The sequence below is a fragment of the Hyaena hyaena genome, unplaced genomic scaffold, assembly GCF_003009895.1.
Source record: "Hyaena hyaena isolate Hyena2069 unplaced genomic scaffold, ASM300989v1 scaffold_990, whole genome shotgun sequence".
Taxonomy (NCBI): Eukaryota; Metazoa; Chordata; class Mammalia; order Carnivora; family Hyaenidae; genus Hyaena; species Hyaena hyaena.
Window position 1 is genome coordinate 453,761 of NW_024081616.1, and position 23,263 is coordinate 477,023.

Genomic DNA, 23,263 nt, shown 5'->3' on the forward strand with positions numbered 1-23,263 from the left:
TGCTATTTTAGTACTTTGGGTCTACAATGTATCACCTTATTACTGTTCTAAAGAAGAGTGGTCCAGTATTTTTTATACACATTTAAATGATGCATCAGTAACTTATAGATTACATATTTACCTAATTTACATTTTATTATATCTGTTTAAGAATTTTATTTGTAAATTAAATCTGGCAAACCTAAGGCCTTCATAAAATTATTTTAAGTATGGAAGACAGGGCTTTCTCACTTTCCAAAAATCTTTTGTCTTCTATTTATTCACCTATGTGCATTTGTACACACATACTCTTTCTTGCCTTCTCTCCTAACAAATATATTTTGGTTATCTATTATATTTCTGAGGACTGTGCTGATTGCTTGATAATTAGTAGTGAACACAATAGGCTTTTCATAGACATCTGAGAGCGTGTGGTTTTGTGAAGGATGCCAACCAGTAAATGGCAATAAAACTCAAGAACTAAGATGAAGTACAAGGTACTTTGGGAGCTTCCAGGAAGGGAGGAAGGGTCCCTCTTTCAGACTAGTTGGATAGGGGTCAGGGAAGGGTTTCTGGAGGAAGCATCATCTGTGTTGAGACCTGATGAGTGAATGTTAGGACGGAGGGGAAGGAGATAATTAGAGGGAGGAGAGAGATTTTAGATAGAAGGAAATGTATAAAACATGATGTAATCACAGAGCAAAGTAGTCGAATATCACAGGGCTACATAGTGGGGGAACAGAAGGTACCAGATTTAAAGATGAGGCCAGAGAGCTGAGTAAAGTCCAGAGCATGAAGGATCTTCTAAAATCATTTTAGCCAATTGTTCCAGTCATTTAGATGAGATTATGGTGGTATGAACTAGGAGAGTGACAAGGAAGATAGAAGTATTGGAGAAAAATAGAGTTTGATTTAGTGATTGATGGATATGTGGAGGTAAGAAGAGAGAAGCTGAGATTTTTTTGTTTGGGGAACTGTAGGGATGATTGTTAACCTTGTTATAATGTTATTTTATATAAGAGAGTAACATAATGCCTAATTTTAGATTATATAAATCTGAAAATGTTCCAGAAGTTGTAAGGTTTTGGCTGTGTTTTTTCTTTCTTTCTTTTCTTTTCTTTTTTTTAAATTCTCATTTATTGTCAAGTTGGCTCACCTACAGTGTGTACAGTGTGCTCTTGGTTTTGGGGGTAGATTCCCATGATTGATTGCTTACATATAACACCCAGTGCTCATCCCAACAAGTTTTCTCCTCAGTGTCCATCACCCATTTCCCCCTGCCCCTGCCACCTCCCCACCAACCCTCAGTTTGTTCTCTGTATTTAAGAGTCTCTTATGGTTCGCCTTCTTCCCTCTCTGTAACTATTTTTTCCCCTTCCCTTCCTCCATGGTCTTCGGTGAAGTTTCTCAAGTTCCACATATGAGTGAGAACATACCTGTCTTTCTCTGACTTATTTCACTTGGCATAATACCCTCCAGTTCCATCCATGTTGCTGCAAATGGCAGGATTTCATTCTTTCTCATTGTTTGATTGTGTTTTGTGATAGGAAATTCTTTCCTCTACCATGTTGATCCATCTTTTACTGGCACTAAATATATCCATCAGACCAATATCCATAAGAAAGTCAGGCCTGGTTGGCAGTATGTGGATCTTGAATCTTGAAGAAAGAAGCTATGAATAGGTTACCACCCAGGGGCTTATTGATAAGTAGATTTCAGGAGGGGCATGATCAGGGCAAAAGGTTTGGCTGTTGAATAGCAAGTGTTAAAGGCTTGGGGATTTTAGTACCATAGCAGGCCCTGTATCAATCAGTGTTGTGATGTAACTGTCACTTAAAAGTTCATTCAATCTGAAACCATTGATTAAAGCATAGTACTTAGGATGAAATGGTAGTTCCTCTCTACTCTTTACTGGTCTTTACTTTGGAGAACTAGGATTGATTTTAAGCATTTTATCTATCTATCTATCTATCTATCTATCTATCTATCTATCTATCTATGTAGAGGGTGTGCACACATACTTGCAAATGCAGAGGAGGGGCAGTGGGAGAGCGAGAGAGAGAGAATTCCAGGCAGGCTCCATGCTTAGTGTAGAGCCTGATACAGGGCTTGATTCCATGACTCTGGGATCATGACCTGAGTCAAAACCAAGAATCAGGTGCTTAATTGAGCCATCCAGGCGTCCTTAAGCATTGCATTTTAAGTGTGTTAGACTACTGTACTATATGGAAAAGATGACTAATGTAATGAGAGGGATCAAAGTGGTATTATGAAAAACATTAGTAGGATGTAGGGATTTAACTTGAAAAAGAGGAGTTTTGATGCAACATTAAATAAAATCCAAACCTCTTAAAATAATGGTCAGTGAGGTCCTGCCTTGCCTTATTAACTTTATCTCTCACTGTTTTTCTAAATTTTTGATAGAGCACATGAGTGGGGGAGGGGGAGAGGGTGTGCGAGTGGAGGAGAGAGAATCTTAGGCTCCATGCTCCGTGCACATCATCCCACAACCCTGAGTCATGATCTAAGCCAAAATCAAGAGCTCTGCTGACTGAGCTACTCAGGCTCTGTTTATCTCTTAAGCCTCATCTTATGCCATTCTCTTTTATATTGGAACCATATGATTTTCTTTCTGTTGCTGAAACACCCCAGACTCTTGTGTTAGAGTCCTTTATATATGGTCTTTCTTTTGCTTGGAATATTCTTCTCCCTTTCTGATCCCTAAAGTCTCAGTATAAAGTCACTTCCTCATTGCAGCTTTTCTGGGTGTGCCCTCTCCCATGTAATGTAGTTTCCCACCCTTATTCTTTTTCTTTGTCTCATTCCCTTGTTTGCTTCCTTCAGCTCTTAATCGAATAGAGTAATATTATCTGTTTACTTCTTTCAATCTTCTACTCTAAAATGTATACCCACAAAGGCAGGAATTGGATCTATTTTGTTTACATTTTCTCCTAAGTTCCTAGCCACAGTGCTGGCATGTAATACTTGCACAGTAAATCTCAGTTGAATGAATAAATGACACAGTACTTACCAATTCTACAAATAATTTTGAAAAGGTTATAAGAAATATATTGTAGATTTGTTTTGTATGCCTCCAGAGAGCAGTTAGAAGGTAACAGGTTGTAGCTCAGGGGTTAGACAGTTTTCTGTCCTGGATGGGTTCAAAGAGAGACTGAACAATTACTTAGGTGCTTTTAAGAGTATGGGTATGTGAATGTGTGTTGGTGATATTTTGATGAGGGTTGTAAATGAAACTTCTTTACTAATACAGAAAAGGAAACAAAGTGAAGAGTAAATATAGGAATCAGACATGTTGGTAAAAGTATCATTATTGGTGAGGCTTAGATAAGCAGCATCATAATAGTCACCCCAAAGTAGTTTTGAAGTCATCCGGTTATTTTTGGACAACTACACATCTCCATAGTGAGGACAGACCACTTATGATGTGAGTGAAAGCAGACTAGAAAGCACCTTCTCTGTTGGTAGGCAAATCCAAGAGAAAGCGCCTAGAAGGGGTTATATGTCAAGCATGCACCTTACTCTTTCCTGATCTCAGGAATCAGGTATGTTCTAGCGAAGGAGAGTTTGTTTAATAGAAGTGCATATTTCCATTTGAAAACATGAAGCCATGGGAATGGTGTTCCTCCCTATATTTTGTGTGTGTGTGTGTGTGTGTGCGTGCGTGCGCGCACACACACGCGTATACATTTCATTCAGCGAATTTTATTTGAGGACCACTTATGTCCTGGACACACTTTGCTAACTGCTCGAAAGAGCAATAATCAAAAAAGATATGGCCCCAGCCTTCATGAAATTTGTACTATTGTGAGAGAAACATAACTTTTAAAAATAAGTGTGACATTTCAGCTGTAATAAGTGCTCCCAATAAGAGAGATGTAGCACTGTGAGAGCATATAATAGGATAATTTGTAAGTTTTTTGTGTGTCAGTAGTAATTGAAGCTTTGAGAGAGAATGAAATTAAGGGGAGGATAAAAAGGGATGTGATGTGAACATCAATGATTAATCACAACCTTTAGTGACCTGGTCAAAGAGAAAAACCTAGCAGAGGAGACTGACCTACCTATACTTTCTTTTCTTTTTCCCTTTTGGGCTTTGTTATTAAATTTATGGTCATCCAGAGATGTGGCCATTCTGGGGGTGGGGGGGTGGGAGGGTGGGAAGAGACAGCTTAAAGGGAATCCATCAAAAACTATACTCCTAATACTAGCCACTTCTCCACTGTGTACTTCTGTGACACTGGGGGCTAACTTATTCTTTGCCCCCTGAATGGTCTGAAATGTGTAAGAACAGTACATCAAATAGTTTATCTCCAAGACCTCTCTGTATCCTAAGTTAAAAATAAACACTTCTTATTCTCTTCCCTGTCATAAATTATACCCAATTATATTATTTCATAGAGTTCACCAGAGATTATATGTTGAGTCCAAGTGGTAGAATGTAGATACTGCAAATAAACTGTCACTAATATTATAAGAATTCCATATTTGTATAAGTCATCTCTATCAGATTCTTAGGGAAATATTAAATAAAGATCCTTGTTCTTTATTAGTTATGATTAAATAAATGGTATTCTCAATTAAGTTGAACCCTGAAGAAATGAAAATTCCCAAATATTCTGAGGTTTTTACTCTACTAGTTGTCAGCCATCGCAGACTTATTTCCTGTCCTGAGAGCTGTTATCTTAAGCAAAATAATATTCCTAGAATCATGTTCTTGTGGTCAGAGATTGTTGTAGAGACCAGAAGGAAGAAGAGTAGTTCTGGAAGACTTTGGTTTTTGCAGCCTCACTGAGATGTCAGGCAGGCTATGCCAGGGTCACCCTTCTTGTCATCTTTTCAATTCAAAACCAACAGACAGAAGCAGACTGTATTCTTTTACTGTTTAACCTAAGTTGAATAATGTGGCTTGCATTTGTGGGCATCTTAGCTTTCTAATACTTCCCCTAATGAATTAAGGTCCTTACCATATGGATGAACAGAAATTGTGAATGCACTGGGGATGTGCAGCCTTGTAAGAGTGAGAATGAGGCTCGGCTATGCACAGTTCCTTCTTTCATTCTCACATCAGTGCAAAATAGTCCAGCTTCTTGAGACTTGGTATTTCTCAGATGGTTTTCTTATCTGCAGGGGAAAAACAGATTGCACCATCCATTGATGTTAGTGATCTTTAATTTATTACCATTTAAAACATGATACTCAGGTAAAGAATGAATCACAAATACCTTTATGTTACCTTGCTAGGATATGAATGAACGTTGTGATACAGAGGTTCCAGTAAAATTAATTTGTATATTGGGACATTTTTACATTAATATATAAATATCCATGCAGTAAAATATTCCCTAAAAAGCCAAATTGGCTTTTTAAATCATATAACAATTTAAAAAATTTAATATAGTTTGTCAAGTTGGTTTCCTTATAACAGCCAGTGCTCATCTCAACAAGTGCCCTCCTCCATGCCCATCACCCATTTTCCCCTCTTCCCCACCCCCATCAACCCTCAGTTTGTTCTCAGTATTTGAGAGTCTCTTATGGTATAACACCTAAGAGAGTCTCTTAGGTTATAGACTTTCATTTATTCCCTTTGAGACATATGTATAAATAAATAAGAATATCATGTATATAGTTGTAAATATTCTGCACCTTTTTATTTTTATTAACCTTTTATGACTGATAGCCTTTGCGATGATATTTTTATTTATTTCTTTAGCTTTCCATAATGGTCATTCTCAGTAGCAATGGGAAATAGTTACCCCCACATCTCAGCACACAAAGCATTCTTCATCTGTTATCAATTCAGAATTTATTCCGAGGCCTTTGGGAGAGGCTCATTCCAAAGCCTGGGAAATACTTCTGAATTTATAGTAGATCTGCTTCTATAGTTGTAATATTAGACTATAGTTTTTAAGTCCTTTAGGAGGCTTTAATAGAATTGCTGATGTTAACATCATTAAAAGTTTTGTCTTGCTGCTGCAGTGAGTTTGAAAGTCTTGAATAGTGTTGTCATAAGATACCAACTTCTCAGAATCCATTATATTTCCACAGTATATACATATAAATCATAATATTTGATCTTTCCAAATTAAATCAGTGTGATAACCTGGCTGGTGGAAATGTAACAATATTCTGGAATGCCAGCTCTCCTTTGGATGAGTTCTGCAATTGCCTGGCAGTATACAACTTGTCCTTTGACTAATGTTCTTTTAAAAAAATGTTTTTGTTGATTTCCTTAGCTAAGGGCCACCAAATCTTAAATCTTAGCTTTCCTTCCAGAACTTTCCCCAGCCCCTCATCACAGAACATTGGGTATAAAAAGTGAAATCCTTTCTTTTTAAGAGTATCTGTGGTTGTGTATTGGTTGGGCAGTCATTTCTTCTTCCCATCACTAGTTTCTTGATTACAGTTTTAAATCTGGAGCAATAGTATAATTCTCTGAGGCTGGATAGGTGAAGGTTACATATCTGTTCCCTTTTTACATGCATAGTCATGTTTTGACTTTCATGATAATTTTTTATTTGGATTTTAAGGAAATAATTTGGCTTAATTTATTGTTAGAAAAAAATAATAACCATAGTGCTAGTTGCATTGTGCCAGGAAAAAGTATATTGCTGTATTAGTTACTTTTTCTGAGGCTACATTTAAAGGACTTATCATTAAAAAATGCATTGTGAGAACATATAGGTCTTCATATTAAGCATGATCCCAATAAGTGTTGAGAAGCATGACATTTAATGAAAATTGAGCATTTTAAAGGATAATAACAATAAAAGTTATTATTTTTTTCCTGCCTCAAATGACTCAACCTCAGCTTCTTAAAAAGCCAAGGAGCTTATTAATACTGTTGTCTCTGAAGACAGCTGTTGTTTCTGAATGTGTAAAAATAAGATCCTGTTGGAGTTCATATCCCCTCTAGCATTGCTGTTGCATCCTGTTATGTTAGAATTGGGAAGAGATAACTGTTATTAAAGTTCTTATCTCAAACATTTATAATAAACTAGAAGTAGATAGCAGTAACATAACACATTTAAGTTTTATTTTAAACACAGAAAAGTTGTGGATTTATTATAGCTAACTTACTAAGTTATAAAACTTACTGAATAGAAAAAAGACTGGATAATCATTTGATTACTTGAAATTAGATGCCTATTTGGGAAACATTTATTTTGTAGTTATTAAGAAATGTGAAGAAAAACTTGCTTCTAGAGCTTAATAAGCAAGAACTAAAGACATAGTGTACCTGAGCTGTACATTATAACTTTGTTAAAAATGTTCATGTGTATGTTTATAATTATGTTAGCATAATTAATGATCTTTAACAAATAACTAATCTGCTTCATCTTGTGTTTTTAATACCTTACATTGCAATACTACCACTCTGGAATGAAGTTGGAAATCCTTTCCAAATAGGACATTTTCCTGTGTTGTACATATTAAATATACTGATGAATCCTAAAGTATGTTTTAACATTAAATATTTTTTATGATAATAAAGGCAGATATATTTGTAAGGGTTTTCTGTTATAATTATAAACAAAAATTTGGGTTTGTTACAACTTAATCCTCTTGGCTTTACCTAGAATAAAAACATGCTTCAGTCCTTTTATATTTGTTAATCTAGTATTTCATGTTTCATATAGTTTGGGAACTCATTTAGGATAGTTACTAAGCAGTTGCTAATGTTGTATAATGGGAAACAGTTCTAGAACTGGACATATGAGTTTTGGGATAAAAGTAACTAGGCATTAATAATTATTCAGGTAGTAATTGATGCAGTGTGCTAGTATTTTCTACAGATCCCTTCTTTTATTGCAGATCTCCACAGGATAAAAGAACACTTCTTGTGAATTGTCAGAATAAGAGTCTTTCACAGTCATTTGAAAATCTTCTTGATGAACCTGCGTATGGTTTAATACAAGTATGTTTCTTAATCTATTTTGTATTCTATTATTCTGATTTCGTTATTTTATATCCTCCCACCTCTCACTTTCTTGGAGATTATACAGAATGGGCAAGTGTCTTCTCTATGTGTAAACTTTATGAAACTATTCTTTGTAAGTTTTTAAAATGTTTTTATTTATTTACTTTGAGAGAGAGCTTGTAAGCACAAGTAGGGGAGGGACAGAGAGAGGGAGAGAATCCCAAGCAAGCTGTGAGCTCTTAGCACAGAGCCCATTATGAGGCCTGATCTCATGAGCCGTGAGTTCATGACTTGAGCTGCTGTCAGGAGTCAGACACTTAACCAACTGAGCCACCCTGGTGCCCCTATTCTCCATAATTTTTAGAAATAATATGTATGTTATTTTTAATAGTCAGAAACTTCTTTGGTTCTTAGTTACTATTGAGACAATTTTCCCCTTTATTGTAATTCTGAAATTGGACATTAGTAGATTTTTATTGTTATAGCTTTCACTGTTTGAATCAGGTGAAAGGTTACTAGGTAAGTCACTTTGAATTCATTAATGATAAACTTAAAAATATAGTTTGAATTTTTATTTTCCATTTAAGTGGATTCATTTGGGTCATGATAATCTAATCCCCCTTAAAGTATTTGAGTATATTCTTACATTTGGCTAAAAAGAATTCACTTAGCCCAGTCAGAAATAAAGCTAATTTTTTTTTTACTAAAATTTCTGTGTAAACTAATGAAATGGTTATTTGTTCACTTATTCATCCAACAAATGTTTGAGTGCTTACTGTGTCACAGATGGTCTCTTCTTGGTTCTGAAGATAACAAGATAAAGAGAACTTTTGAGGAGGGAGGACAAGACAGCTAGACATTGCTTAAAGTAGAAAGTGAAAAAAGTTTTTCTTATTGTGAAAATAATCATTTAAAAGTTAGACCTTTAAAAAGTAACTGATTTTGCTAAATATGAATAAGCAGGCAGTTTGGGATTTAGAAGTAACCCTAGCAATACAAAAACCTTTTGCTGTTTTCCAGGGCAACACTGTCCAGAACAAATTATACTCATTGGCATGATTTATTAACCTTATGTAAAACCTTCGATTGGGAGTTACTTGTTCTGTGAGTGTTCCACAAGACAAGCAAACATTTCTAATAGATTTTAACTTGATAAACGAGCTATGTCATGCAATAGGAGTAGTACATGATGCCAAATGTCACATGATCACAACTGAGCCAGTGGTTCGTGGAATTTGATTTGTGCTATATAAGTGCTTTGGATTACAAGCATGCTTCCTGCCTCCCGAATGAATTATGCTCTCAAAGCAAGGTTTTACTGTAATTAGGTTAAAATGTCAGCTAATATTTAAATATTGTGAACTTTGAAACTTAGCTATTGAATATTTTCTGTTAGACTAGTGTGGTTCTGCACACTTCAAGCAATATTTTTTTTGTGAAGGCAGGACTGCTAGACAGAAGAAAGCTGTTGTGGGCCATGCATCAGTGGAAAGTAAGCACTGCGTATATTTTTGATGTATGCAGCTCGAATAAGCCTGCAAATCATTTATCTGCAATTCAATCAGTAGCATTAACTTGCAGTTTATATACTATCTTAACCAAATGAAAAATTGCCTTAGAAAATATAAATTTTTCTTTCCAGAAAAAAAAATTTCAAAATAATCTTAGAACACTGTTTTAGTTGTGATTCCCCCCCTTTAAAAAACTTTGTCCTTTTGCCCATCAGAAGGTGTTTTTATTCTTTATTTGAATTTATAATGCTAATGTTTTTCTTCTTACTACATAGAAAATTAAAAAGGATCCTTATACAGCAACTATGGTAGGATTTTCCAAAGTCACAAACTACATTTTTGATAGTCTGAGAGGCAGTGATCCCTCTACACATCAACGACCACCATCAGAAATGGCAGATTTTCTTAGCGACGCTATTCCAGGTTTAAAGATAAATCAACAAGAAGAACCAGGATTTGAAGTCATCACAAGAGTGAGTGGAGATTTATAAGAGCATAGCTCTATATTCTAGCAGGAGAAATGCATTTGAAACATGCACTGGAAGTGCTAGAAATAGACACTCAGTTTTGGTTATATCTGCCTCTTTCTCGTAATTCTTTCTTACAACTTTTTTGCTAAATTATATATTCTAACAACTAGTACTTATTCTACCACCAAACTCATGGGTTGTTCTTCGTCAATTACTGGTTACACTTTCTGTTAATTAAGTTGGATCTTTCTTTGATTACTTTTTGATAATGATGAACAGGTTGTTTCATTGAGTTTGTAGCAGTGAGTGAAAAGTGCACCCTGCATATTGTACCTAATTTTCTTCCTAGTTTATGTTTTTCTCAGTAGGTGCCCGAGTTAGTCAGTCAGGACACTACTCTAAGGCTTTCATTCTCATATCAATCTTTTCTTTTTTAAGTAAGATGGATCTTAGCCCAGAACTATGGCAGATCTTTATAAATGCTCAACAAGACTTTTGAATTTGCTACAAGTTTAGGTTGTACATAGTTAGAATGTTATAAATATATAAATTGTAATACTTAAAGGGCTTATCTTACAGATGGCATTTTAAAATTACCAACATATGTTAATTGAATAAAAAAGTGTAGAAAACACCAAGTGGAGCTAATGGATCATGAATCACTTCTGAGAGCTACAAATTTTAGTTTGGAAGAGAAGCTGATTTTAGAATATGATTAGTGGATTAATACTGTCTTTTTAAATAATAGAGCATACCATTTAATTTGAAGGGTCTCATGGAATTTGCATGTTGAATGTTTTATAGTTATGTAATTGAAACTCATAATAGCAAATGTACTCTGAATTTATAATCCCATTATTTGTATGTTTAGTGGGAAGGAAAATGTATGGAATGCTGTTACACTTCATAAATTAAACATGGGAAAATAAGAGAAGTTATTAGAAATGTTAGAAATCCTGCCTGAGTAATAAATAGTATTTATTTTAATTTTTATGTACATTGATTTTGTTTCACTGGTTAAAAAAGTATCCTCCTCATTGCTTATTTTCTTATTTTAGATTGATTTGGGAGAACGACCTGTTGTTCAGAGGAGAGAGCCAGTATCCCTGGAAGAGTGGACTAAGAACATTGATCCTGAAGGAAGAATTTTAAATGTAGATAATGTGAAGCAGATGATATTTAGAGGGGTAAATACCTTAATAGGGATGATATTTGAAACTGCTGATATTTAACTTTTTTTGTGTGGGAGGTGTTTGGGGAGTCAGAAAATGAATTCCTTTTTGATGAATGATGTCTTAAAATTCCTGTAGGACAGAGTGAGGTCCCTTTGATGTCCCTGAGGGTTGGGTAGGGGAAGATACCATTAAGTCTAGGGAAAGATAGTCTTCCTTACTTGAAGTTCTGTGGGTTATGTGAAGGAGGCATGTATGTACCCCAATGATAGTTTCCTTATCTAGTGAAGTTTGGGCTTAGAAAGACTAATCAGTCCCCCTGCCTTCTATATAATACACTGTGTCCTCTGCATTGTTTAAGCTTTCTGGCAACTACTTAACATCGTCACAATGTAGAAGTCAGAAACAAGGTGTAGTATTAATTGAATTGAGCTATTTTTATATTTAAAACTGTCTCTTAAATATCAGTCTTCCTGTATATTTTTGTGAATGCAAAATATGCAAGTTTTGTGAACTTAAAGGATTGAATACTTTTTACGAATGTGTTTAATATGCATATTTTCTTTAGGGACTTAGTCATGCATTGAGAAAGCAGGCATGGAAATTTCTTCTGGGTTATTTTCCTTGGGACAGTACCAAAGAGGAAAGAATTCAATTACAAAAACAAAAAACGTAAGTAAGATCTTTTGTGTGTTCATCAAAGAAATTCAAATAACTCATAAAAATTAGTATAGTGCTTCTAGATGACTATTTGAAATAGATGAGGGTATGGGAAAATAATTTATTTTCAGCTTTTTAATTGAAAAATTATGAGCTATTTCATACTAGTTATTTCAAAGTAGTCATTTCAAACATTGCAGTTGTGTTGGTGGGTAATATAGAAAGATGGCAACAAAAAAAATTCTACTTGCCTTGTAAAAACATTTTGCATAATTGAAAAATAACTAATTAGATATGGATTTTTAAATAAACATTCATCTTGATCCTTTTTTAAAATTTATTATGAAATTATAAAGATGGGCCATAAGAAGTGTGTTTATTATATACGTTAATTACCTTTATTTTCCTGGTGCTCTTGTAACATAAACTAATCTTTCATTTTTTTGGAAGAGTGTTTCTCTAAGTAATTTCTCAGACTTGAAAAGAAACAGAGGCCAACTTTCCAGGTGTCCTTCTTATTCCCAGCTTATCAGTCTAGCCTTTGATTTAAAGCTCACTCTGAATCTTTCTAAATCTTTCTGTGCATATTTAAATTTTCAGACAATCCTTTCTCTTTCAACACCTTTGCCAGTCCTCCTAAGATACTTCACATTAACAAGTTTGTGTAATAAACTAGTTGAAAAATGGAACTCTTAAGTCACATTAAAAAATAATTTATAGATTTGTATTTTTAATTATTCAGAAACTTCAGTGGTTAAAATATTTAATAACTAGAATAATTTTAGGAATCATATTAAGGATTAAGGTAAATATTTTCTTAAAATCATACCTAAATATTCTAGTAGCTTAAGCAAGGTTAATGGTAAGTATAAGGTTATTTTTCCTTTGTTTTCACTCAGTGTATTATAACTTTAAAAATTTTACTGTCATTTATAACCTCACATCTAACAAGCATCATAAATGGTTTGATACATTGTTTATACAAAAACCCAATTAGAATTTTTCAAAATATAGTATTCTAATAGCTTTTTTTGGTATAAAATTGTTTTCTGTAGTGATGAATACTTCAGGATGAAGCTACAGTGGAAATCTGTCAGTGAGGAACAAGAGAAGAGAAATTCAAGGTTAAGAGATTATAGGAGTCTTATCGGTAATTTTTTCCTAATTTTGAAAATGCATAAGAGGGGTTTACACTGAAGTCTTGATAAGATTTAAGAAGTGAAATATATGTTACAGAGTTAGGGCTCAGAAGAGAAATCAGAATTGGAGAGTACATTAGAATGTGTATTTGATGTTCTTGGTTGTTCCTTTTCTAATAGGATATGAATTCAGTCAGTATTAAGTACTGATATATTTCATTTTCAATTCCAAAATGTGAATTTTAAAAAGTGTTTAACTTTGCTTATTGAGTTAATTTCATTAAATTGTCTCCCTAATTACAAAAACTGTTGTGTCTGTTATAGAAAAATTAGAAACTATAGATAAGCAAAAAATAAAAAAATAAAAGATTGGTTTTGTTTCTGTCATGCAGAGATAACTATAGTTAATAGACATTGGTTTATGTCCCTCCAGACCATCTCTAAAAATGCAGCAGTTCATTTTTTTAATGAATGACTTCAGATAGTAAATTTTTGTATTTGAGAATTTAGTAAGTATTCATCTAGGAATAAATGTTTCATAAAAAATAGGTGCTTGACACAATTTTACATCAAAGGAATTAGACTTATTTCCAGAGAGTGAGTAGTGGGTCATCTAGCTCTTATGATAAAAGCCAGGTTGGTGTAAAGTGTTGAAAGAATACATAGTTACTCTTGTACATGTCTTAAAGTTTTAGTTGATAATTTCCATTTTACAGAAAACTGAACCATTGAAGGTTTAAATGCCTTGTCCAAGATCACATGATTCAGTAAGAGCAGAACCCAGTTTCAGTACTCTTAATTCTCTTGTTAGCTAGCCTCTGTATAATTTTAGGATAGCTTTGGATAGTAGTGGAATTTACTTTTTTTTTTCCTAACGTTTGTTTATTAAGACAGAGAAACAGCATGAGTAGGGGAGGGGCAGAGAGAGAGGGAGACACAGGATCAGAAGCAAGTTCCAGGCCCTGAGCTGTTAGCACAGAGCCCGACTTGGGGCTTGAACCCACAAACCGTGAGATCGTGACCTTAGCTGAAGTTGGACACTCAACCGACTGAGCCACCTAGACGCCCCGGCATTTACTTTTTAAATTCCTGTGTTGCTTTTGGATTTATTTATAGCTTCATAAATAAAGATGGGGAGTGTTTTTACCACCATTGTCAACATCACCTTCCCATGGAAGAAGAAAATCGAAGAAAATCTCTATAAATTATAGTTAGAAAGCTCAACATAACCAATTTGGTAGCTTTTGTAAAGACGTAAAGACAAATGAGATCTTTTTGGTATTAGTACTTTTGATTATAAGATTTTTATTTATTCATGTAAGTAATCTCTATACACCCAACATGGGGATGGAACTCACAACCCTGAGGTCAAGCATTGCATGCTCCTCTGACTAAGCCAGCCTAGTACCCCAGTACTTTTGATTGTAAAAAAATTTATTTTTCTGAAAAGCAAATTATACTGGAATAAACTATGTCCTTCCTCTGGTTACCTCAAAAGGTTGGGGAATCTTGAGGCATGGAATTATCTGAAGTTTCCCACTGAAGTCCCCAGCTATTTTAACTTTTAGTAGGAAAAAATGGTAATGGACTGTTTTTTCCTGCTTGAACATAAAATATTTGAACTGGAAGGGATCTTACAGATTAAGTAATTTTCTTTTCTTTTTTCTTTTTTAAGTATGTATGTATGTATTTATTAATATAAGTAAATAAGTAATCTCTTCACCTAGTGTGGGGCTCAAACTCCTCCCCTCTCGAGGTCGAGACTTGTGTGCTCTCCCCAACTGAGCCAGCCAGGCACCCCCTTAAGCCTTTTCTTTCTGCATGCTATGTCATCTTCCTTTTTTTCTTTTCTTCTCTCTCTCTTTTTTTTTTTTAAAGTCAGAGAATAGTGATAATGGCTTTGATTTTCCCAGTCTTTCTTGGGTCTTATTCTCACTTCAAGGAGTTTAGAGGAAAAATATAGATGTTTCAAATCAAAAGAATTGAGCCATACTTTCATCCAATTTTTTCAATTTTAGTTTAGCAGATAACGAAATTGAAGCCCAGAAAATGTTAGTAAATTGTCTTTAGTCATCTACCTAGTTAGTTCCATAGCCCAGACTCATTCATTAAGATCTGATTCTTAATTCAGTTGCCTTTCAACTGTACCATATTTTCTACCAGTAGAAGTATATATAATAAGTTGGTTTTAAAGCATTCTTTTCCCAAAGTAGTTTTTTTCAGAAGTATTTTTTGGGGAAAAGTTACCAAAAGTTTTTTTCTTTTTCATTGGTATAAATTCACTTTATTAAAAAATACACAGGTAAGCTGTAGATCTTATGGTTAGTGCCAATAGGATTTCATTTTAAATATGAAGAAACTATTGGAGTATTTTGAGTAAGACCATTTTATTTATATTTTAAAATCAGTATTTCTGCTGCATGAAAAGTAGATTAAATCAAGGTAAGGGTAGGAACAGGGAGACCAATTAGTAGAGTAGGAATAAATCTTAAGTAAGAGATGGTAGTAGTGGAAAAGTAGATAAATAGTGGGTTCAACTTATATTTTGGTGATGGAATCAATAAGACTTCCTGGGGCATGAAGTGGGGTATGAAGAAGAAAGAGAATTTAGGATGAGACTACATTTCTTGACTAGAGAAATTGGCCAATTGGTGGTGCTACTTATGGTATGGCAGTGAAGAGGATGGGGGATAGGGAAATTGAATTAGATATCATTTATATACCTTATGGTGAGATATACAAATGGAATGTCAAGAGGCTAGTTGAATAATCTGAAACAGTCTGAGTAGGAGATATAAATTTGAGTATTATCAGTGTAAATATCCTTGGGAATGAATGAATCACCAGGATTAGGGGTGGAGAGGAAGCAAGACAGATAAGAAGGACCAGGAATCCTGATCTTTACAGCATTGGTTTCTAACTGGCTGCATGTTAAAATCACTAGGGATCTTTTTGAAAATCACATTTTAAACATTCATACATTTGTTCATTCAGTAAATATTTACTTAGTGCCTGTTAGGTACTAGGCTCTCCGCTAGGCACTGGGTATTCATTAGTGAACAAAACAAACAAAATACCCTCAGGGAGCTGTTTTTCTTGTGGGGAAGAACAGACAATAAACAAGATAAGTAAGTAACATATGTGGTATGTTAGTGATGAGTGCTAAGCAGAAAATCAGGGAGGCAAGATGGTTAGGAAGTTTATAGGTCATGTTGCAGTTTTAACATAGGTGACCTGAGAAGGCTTTTGTTGAAAAAGTGATACTTGAGTAGAAACTTGAAAAAGGGGAAGAGTGAGCTATGCCAATATCTAGGTGAAGGGCAGTCCAAGTAGAAAGGAATAGTGTGTGTTAGACTAGTTTTCACCCCAGGTTCTTTGCATGTTTGAAGTACGGCAGGGAGGTTAAGTGTGGTTAGAATGAGCTGGAGTAGAGTACAGAAAGTAGTAAATTCAGAAAGGAAACACTGGAGGAATAGGTACAGATCACATAGAGCCTTGTAGTTCATTGTAAAGACTTAAGCTTTTCCTCTGAGTGTGATGGGGAGCCACTGGAGGATTTTTAGCAGGAGAGTGCTATGGTCTGACTTTTAAACAAATCACTCTGGCTGTTGTTTGGACAATAGCTGTAGGTGGCAAGGGTGGAAATAGGGTGAGGCTATTGCTATAATTTAGGCAAGAGATGATGATTGATACAGAGGGCTAGCAGTTGAGTGAGATTTGAATAGAGACTTGAAGAAGCAGAGAGTGTGTGCCATGCAGCTATCTGGACAAAGGGCATGTGGACAGAGGGGAACAGTGTGGTCTAGACTTGTTTGTGCCTCAGGACCTTCATATGTTTGAAGAAGAGCAAAGAGGAGACCCATGTCTAGAGTGAAGTGAATGGGAGGGGTGGCATGCAGTGAATGGATGGGAGAGCTCAGCGTTGGTTTCTGTATGTATTTTGAAAGTTTGACACGTACACACACACACACACACACACACACACACACACACAGACGAGGGGAACAAAGACTCAAGAAGGACTCCAAAGTTTTTAAGGTGAGTAACCAGAGTAATGGAGTTTTAGGTTTTTTTTTTTAATTAAGACATAGAAAACTGTGAGAGAAGCAAGTTTAAAAGGGAATATTTGGAACTCTGTTTTGGACATGTTAGGTGTGAAACTGCCTCTTGGATGACGATATATTAATATATAGAGTAGGAAGTATATGTACAGGGCTAGAATTCAGGGGTGAGAAAGGGGCTGGAGATAAAAATTTAAAGGTCATCAGCATATAGATGGTGGGGGACTAGGTGACATTGCCAAAGGAGCGGTGTTTTTAGAAAAGGAGGGATCCAAAAACTGAGCTCTGAGGTAGTATTTTATTTATTTTCTAATTTTTAAAAAGTTTTTACTTATTTTTGAGAGAGAGAGCACAAACCCAGAGAGGAAGGGAGACACAGAATCCAAAGCAGGCTCCAGGCTCTGAGCTGTCCACACAGAGACTGATGCAGGGCTCAGACTCACCAGCCGTGATCATAACCTGACCCAAAGTAAGATGCTTAACCAATTGAGCCACCCAGGTGCCCCTCTCAGGTAGTACTTTAACTTATAAATAGGAACAACTAGGAGAAATCAGCAAAAGAGACTGAGAAAAGAGCCAGAGAAAAAAGAGGGAAAACCTGAGAGTTTTGACTAGAAGTCAAGTGAAAAAGGTATTTCAAGAAGGAGTGACTAGGATGTCAAGTGAGATGAAGACTTGCGTTGACCATTGCACAAGGTTTTGAGATCAGTAGAGATTGTGATTAGAGAGGAGTTTTGGTGAAGTGGCGAAAGTGACAACCTGATTGGAGTGAGTTTAGGAGGAAATGGGAGGAGTGGACTTGGAGACAGTATATACAGCTCTTTCAAGAAGTTTTGCTCGAAACAGATGGAGACAGAATAGGATAGGATGCCATTAGAGGGAAATGTGTGGTTAAGTAAGGTTTTTATGAAGAGAGAAACAACAGTATGGTTGAAAGCTATGTAAGAAAAACTCATGAAACTAGAGAGGGAGACAAGAATTACTAGAGCAGTGTCCTTGGATTTCATGCACAAGAGGAGGGGTTGGACTTAGTCACTCTCTTGGAAGCTCATTTAGAATGAGTGATAGGAGAGAAGGGGACTCTATGAATACAAATGCAGTTTATGTGGTTAAAATAGTGGAATCCTTTGGAAGTTCTCCTTGGATACTTGGAAATAGGAAACAAGGTCCTCATCTGAGTGCTAGAGTTAGGAGAAGATTACATGTTGGAAGCTTAAGGACAGAAAAGACGTGAAGTAGTTCTATGAATGGGGACTGGGAACGGATGAACAAAATAGAGCATGAGTGCCAGGCAGCATCAAGGGCCCACGTGAGGTTAGTCATGGCAAATGTAAACTGGGATCTGTTGGCCGTGCTTATGTTTTACTTCAGTCTTTTTTAGCTATAATAAGTTAGATGGAGAGTTGGATTTTTTAACTTAATTTTCTTTCTAGAAAATTAGTTTCTGATGGTACTTCCTTTATAAAATATTTTTACATATTACTTTTGACCCCTTTTTGTTTTCTTCCTGGTATGTCATTTCTAAATGTACAAGAGGGAAGAAACACGGATCATGAGCGTACAAATTTTTTTTACCACGTTTAAAACCCCTATTAAGGCAGATAATTCTATATAATCATTATGACTATGTAAATTGTGTTAGATGGAGTCAATAAAAAAATAAACTTATGTACCCGTTTATCAACATTGATTTGAGAATGAACCATTTTGATGTTTTTAAATGAAATTTTACATTTATTATTCTTTCTTTGGTATTGCTTTTCCTTACTTGCTTGACAAACAGATCTACAATCCTGTAGATATATACTTGATTTTATTAAATCTAGTGTAGTGAATTTTAATAGAAAACTATAATATTGTTCTAATATTCTTTAAAAATGCCCTTACAGAGTATACACTCATGTCATCTTCTATTTGTTAGATTCTACTCTGTTATAAAATACCTCCCCAGCTCTTCACAAGTACAGGCTTACCCAGCTATCTGAAAGTAGAGCAGTCCTATGAGAACTTTCATAAGCCTAAATGGTGTAAAGCAAAGAAACAATTACTATTAGCTTATATGAAAGATTTCTTAAGGATTCTCAAATCCCAATAATAACCCTTCTTAGACTTTTTTGATACCTTAGGATACATCTTGCTAATAGATACTCAAAATAAATTAAGATAAAGCATAGATGCCTGCAGACACAGTTCAAAGCTATGGATGCTGAGTGTAGGTCTCTGAGAAGGAGCTTGGCGGGACCCCTCTGGCTGCCCAGGGTGCATTCTGCCTCTGTAGCAGCTTGTTGAATGCTATTTTTGCTTCTGGATGTTTTTTGGAAAAGTGAAAATTCTCCTCGGATTTCTTTTGGTTAGTGAAAACAGTTACTAATGTAGGTCGTTTGTAAAAGTGAAGTGATGTAATGCAAACTTCTGAAAAGCAGGAGTATCTGTATTGACAATGTTTTCAATTTATTCAGTTTAATGGGGTGGAGTACAGCAGGGAGAGGTCAGATACAACTTTCAAACAGAATTGATTATAGAATAAACTAATCATTTTGAGTTTCTGTAAATTACTTCTTCCTAAATTGGGGAAATTTTGTAATTGTAAAGCCTTTCACAATTAGCTGCATTTACTAATATCAGTGTTTGGGAATTGAATTGGCAGTACAGTTTGGGATGTGCCCATGGTGAATTTTCCAAATCTGTTTTCGGTGTCAGATTATTTCCAGCAAAATGTAGGTTTTCAGTTTTTCAGAATTAATATATATTGTTTGTACTAATATGTAAACAGAGTAATGTATATATGAGAATAAGGAAGTCATTCATCCTGAAGATGATTATGGAACATGACAAAGAAGTTGATAATGAATGAAACAAATCTCTTTGATTACATTTGATTGCCTAAGAGCTTTTTTTGTTACCATTTTCAAATAATATGGCCTATCACATTCATGACGCATTTTTCTTGCTAACTAATGTGAATTATTACTTGGTATTGCTTTTAATTAAGAGTGTTTCCTACTATTAAAAAATTTCTATGTTCAGATAAGAATTGAGAAATATTTGAAAACATAACCATGAGGAAGTGGACTGATTTTTGAAAAAATATTCCAAAATTTTACTTTATTGCATATCTGAAATAGAATTTGATGATTTTTTTTCATTAAGTAAAAGGTTGGCAAGAGAGTGAAATTAATACCAAGAAGAATTTTGTTTTTCTAAGATGTAAGGTTTATAAGAGTCTGTTTTTTGAAAGGTTTTCAAATATATGATGATTTTCCTCCTCAGAAAAAGATGTTAACAGAACAGATCGAACAAACAAGTTTTATGAAGGCCAAGATAATCCAGGGTTGATTTTGCTTCATGACATTTTGATGACCTATTGTATGTATGATTTTGATTTAGGTAAGTTCTCTGATATCCTAATTTAAAAAGATTTATATACATTTATTTAAAATTTAAATTTATGAGCCTATTAGATGTGTATAACAGCTCTGTGGGCTACTTGGACTAGTTTCTGTAGGGATTGTTCTACTGGGCTGAAAACTTAGAAGACTGTGATTCCCAGATTGCACTGAAGAGCACTGGGTTGTCACAGCATACTTGTGGGGCAGTGTGGGTTGTTTTAAATTTTTTAGAGAGATCGTGAACTCTGTAGGGTACCCCTCTAAGTTCTAGCTGAAGTATTTCAGAGTTTCAGCATTAGATGGCCACATCTGTCCTGATGAAGTTAGTTTTGCAAAGCAGGACTTTAGGCCTTGTGATTCAGCAAGTACTGTGTGAAAATGGATGAAGGACAGGAAATGAGAATGGTGATTTCCAATTAGATTCCAAGGTTTGAGAAGTAGTGTAGTGCCCAACAGGTGCTGACTTCTTTGGATATAAATAGTTATTAAATTGTTTGGATCTAACTACTTGATAAATAGAAATGTTAGTTATTCTCTTGAGCCTAGGGGTGCTTTGTAAAAAAAAATGACTAAGATGTTAAGGAGTCTGTGAACTGAGAAAGTTTGGGAACTTTTGTTTGGAAAGCTTTCCTTCTTTGTGAAGGAAAATACTGATATGATGTCTTGGGCAAGCCATGCAGATAATTATCTAGGCCATGTAGAACTTAACTGTCTTTTCTTGGTAACTGTGTTTCCTACCAAGTATGCGTTAGAAAGACAGGCTGGGACGGGCAGTTGCAGTTTGCATGGGGAAGGAATGATAAGGGGTAGAAAATATAAGGAATCAATATTTTAAGGGATAAGAGAACTTGAGCTGTTTCTTTAAAGGACCAACAGATTCTCTAAATGTCAGCCTTAAATAAGTATAAGTAATGGAAAAGTTTCTGAGTTATCTACCATCTGAGTAACTCCCCAGTAGAGAATAGTGGAAATGGATGGTTTCCAGATTATTTTAATAGAGCTTGAAAAGGTTTTGGAAAAGGTAATTAGGTATTTAGTGTATTAAAACCTAAGTGAGCCTTGAAATGTGGTACATTTTCTTCACTGTTTGTATCTGTGTGAATTCCTATTGGCTTCTTTTATATGTTAGGGGAAGATGTAAACTCTTTTTGGATCTTGGCATCAGCTTTGTTGGTGACAGTAAACGGAAAATCACAGATTTCTCTTTAAAATGTAAAATTTAATCCTATCTATTACACCTCAAATAATGAGCCTCAAATTGGATCATTGAAAACCTATTGGTAGAGTAGTGCTTTTCAGGTTAGAGAATGCTCTCATACTTGATTTTTGACTCTAATAGCAGCCTTTCTAAGAAGTGGAGAAATCATCCCAATTTTATGAGCAAGGTTATATTGATTCAGAGAGTGACTCAAGGTTGTACAAGTAGTAAATATTGGACTGGAATAGAGACCCAGGTCTTTATTTCAGGCTAGCATTTTTACCTTTATACATCTACCACACTGACCCATTGCCATTTTACTGTAGGAAATAGGACCATTGTCTTGGGGAATGGAGGCATTACCCTGTAATCTCAGATGATAATTTTGAGATAGGAATTCATGCATATTCTTAGGAGTTTGTGAATGCTTAGTTTTTTCAGAGCATAGTCTCAGACCAGCTAACTGTATAAACTGCTATCTTCATTTGTCTCTATTAATCCCCCATTCTTTCTAGTCAAGTACTTAAGTTATCTGAAACACAGTCACGGTTCCTGTTAAGAACTCCGGCCTTGTGAGAAGCCAGTGTAGTTTTCATAGAGCAGTGGACCAAATTTCTTGCCTTTTTACTCATGGCAAAGTAACCTGGGCAGCTGTAAATTTACTCTTGTAGGTAATTCTATCATACTGAGTTGTTTGGCTTCATAAATGATACAGATGAAGTGTAGGCATATTTACATTGAATACAACCTCATTAATAGTGAGGAAGGAGACAAATATTACCAAAAGCAGACAGAAGAACTCAAGGAAGAATAATTTTTCATTAGTGCAAAGACACTATACTTAGGACGTTTCTATGGGAGGTATCTTTTTTAATTGTGTATGTACATAAGGATGATCCTAAAACCAGTAAGACATTAAATTGTATTTGAAATACTGTATGTAAGAAGGCAGAGAGTGTCTAATTAAAAAAAAGTGATTTCCAACTCCTCTAAGATTTTTGATACTCTGAGGGCTAAGGTTCAGTTAACCTGGAAATTGACCTATATATATGTAGGTGAATTTTTTCTTTTCAGTGTAAGAAAGTGTACGCTAGGATAAGGAGTTCTCATACCCACCCCCCTCTGAAACAAATTTGCTATGGCGATAATTTTAGGAAACTACTTGAGAAGTTGTAGTAGTGCTGATTAAGATGTGCATCAGTCAGCACTGCTGCAATATCTTAGTGTCACTGAATGCTAATTTAAACAGCTTTAATCTTTCTTTAATTAAAAGGAATTTGTACATTAATTCCACCCCCACAACTCATGACATACCCCAAAGAACATCATGTATAAAATAAAATAGATTAAAAGCAACTAGAGTGTGAAGATTAATTTGACTACTTGCTTCAGCTAAGACTTGTATAAGAAATATGGTAGTGATCCCATATGAAAGCTGAAGGCTTAAATGATTAAATTAGCTTCTTAGAAATTTTCTTTCATTATAACTTTATAATAAAGCATTTTTTTTTCCTAGATGAAAGGTGCTTTGTAATCTTTTGAATAGCACACTTTGAAATATTTTTATTATAGGGGTGTGTGGGTGATTCAGTCAGTTGGGCGTCTGACTTCAGCTCAGGTCATGATCTCACAGTTCGTGAGTTAAAGCCCTGCATTGGGCTCTGTGCTCACAGTTCAGAGCCTGGAGCCTGCTTTAGATTCTGTGTCTCCCTCTCTCTCTGACCCTCCCCTGCTCGCGTGCTCTC

The 23,263-nt window shown here is 35.1% G+C and overlaps 1 protein-coding gene across 3 annotated transcripts in view; it reads left to right on the top strand.

Moving 5' to 3' along the window:
• Positions 1-23,263, top strand: part of TBC1D15 (TBC1 domain family member 15) — a 72,082-nt gene that overhangs the window by 34,916 nt on the left and 13,903 nt on the right. For all 3 annotated transcript variants that reach the window (XM_039221422.1, XM_039221423.1, XM_039221424.1), the window contains 6 exons: positions 7,813-7,915; positions 9,705-9,902; positions 10,958-11,086; positions 11,640-11,743; positions 12,787-12,881; positions 20,202-20,318. In XM_039221422.1, coding sequence (XP_039077353.1) covers positions 7,813-7,915; positions 9,705-9,902; positions 10,958-11,086; positions 11,640-11,743; positions 12,787-12,881; positions 20,202-20,318 — 746 coding nt within the window. The remainder of the gene's footprint in view (positions 1-7,812; positions 7,916-9,704; positions 9,903-10,957; positions 11,087-11,639; positions 11,744-12,786; positions 12,882-20,201; positions 20,319-23,263) is intronic.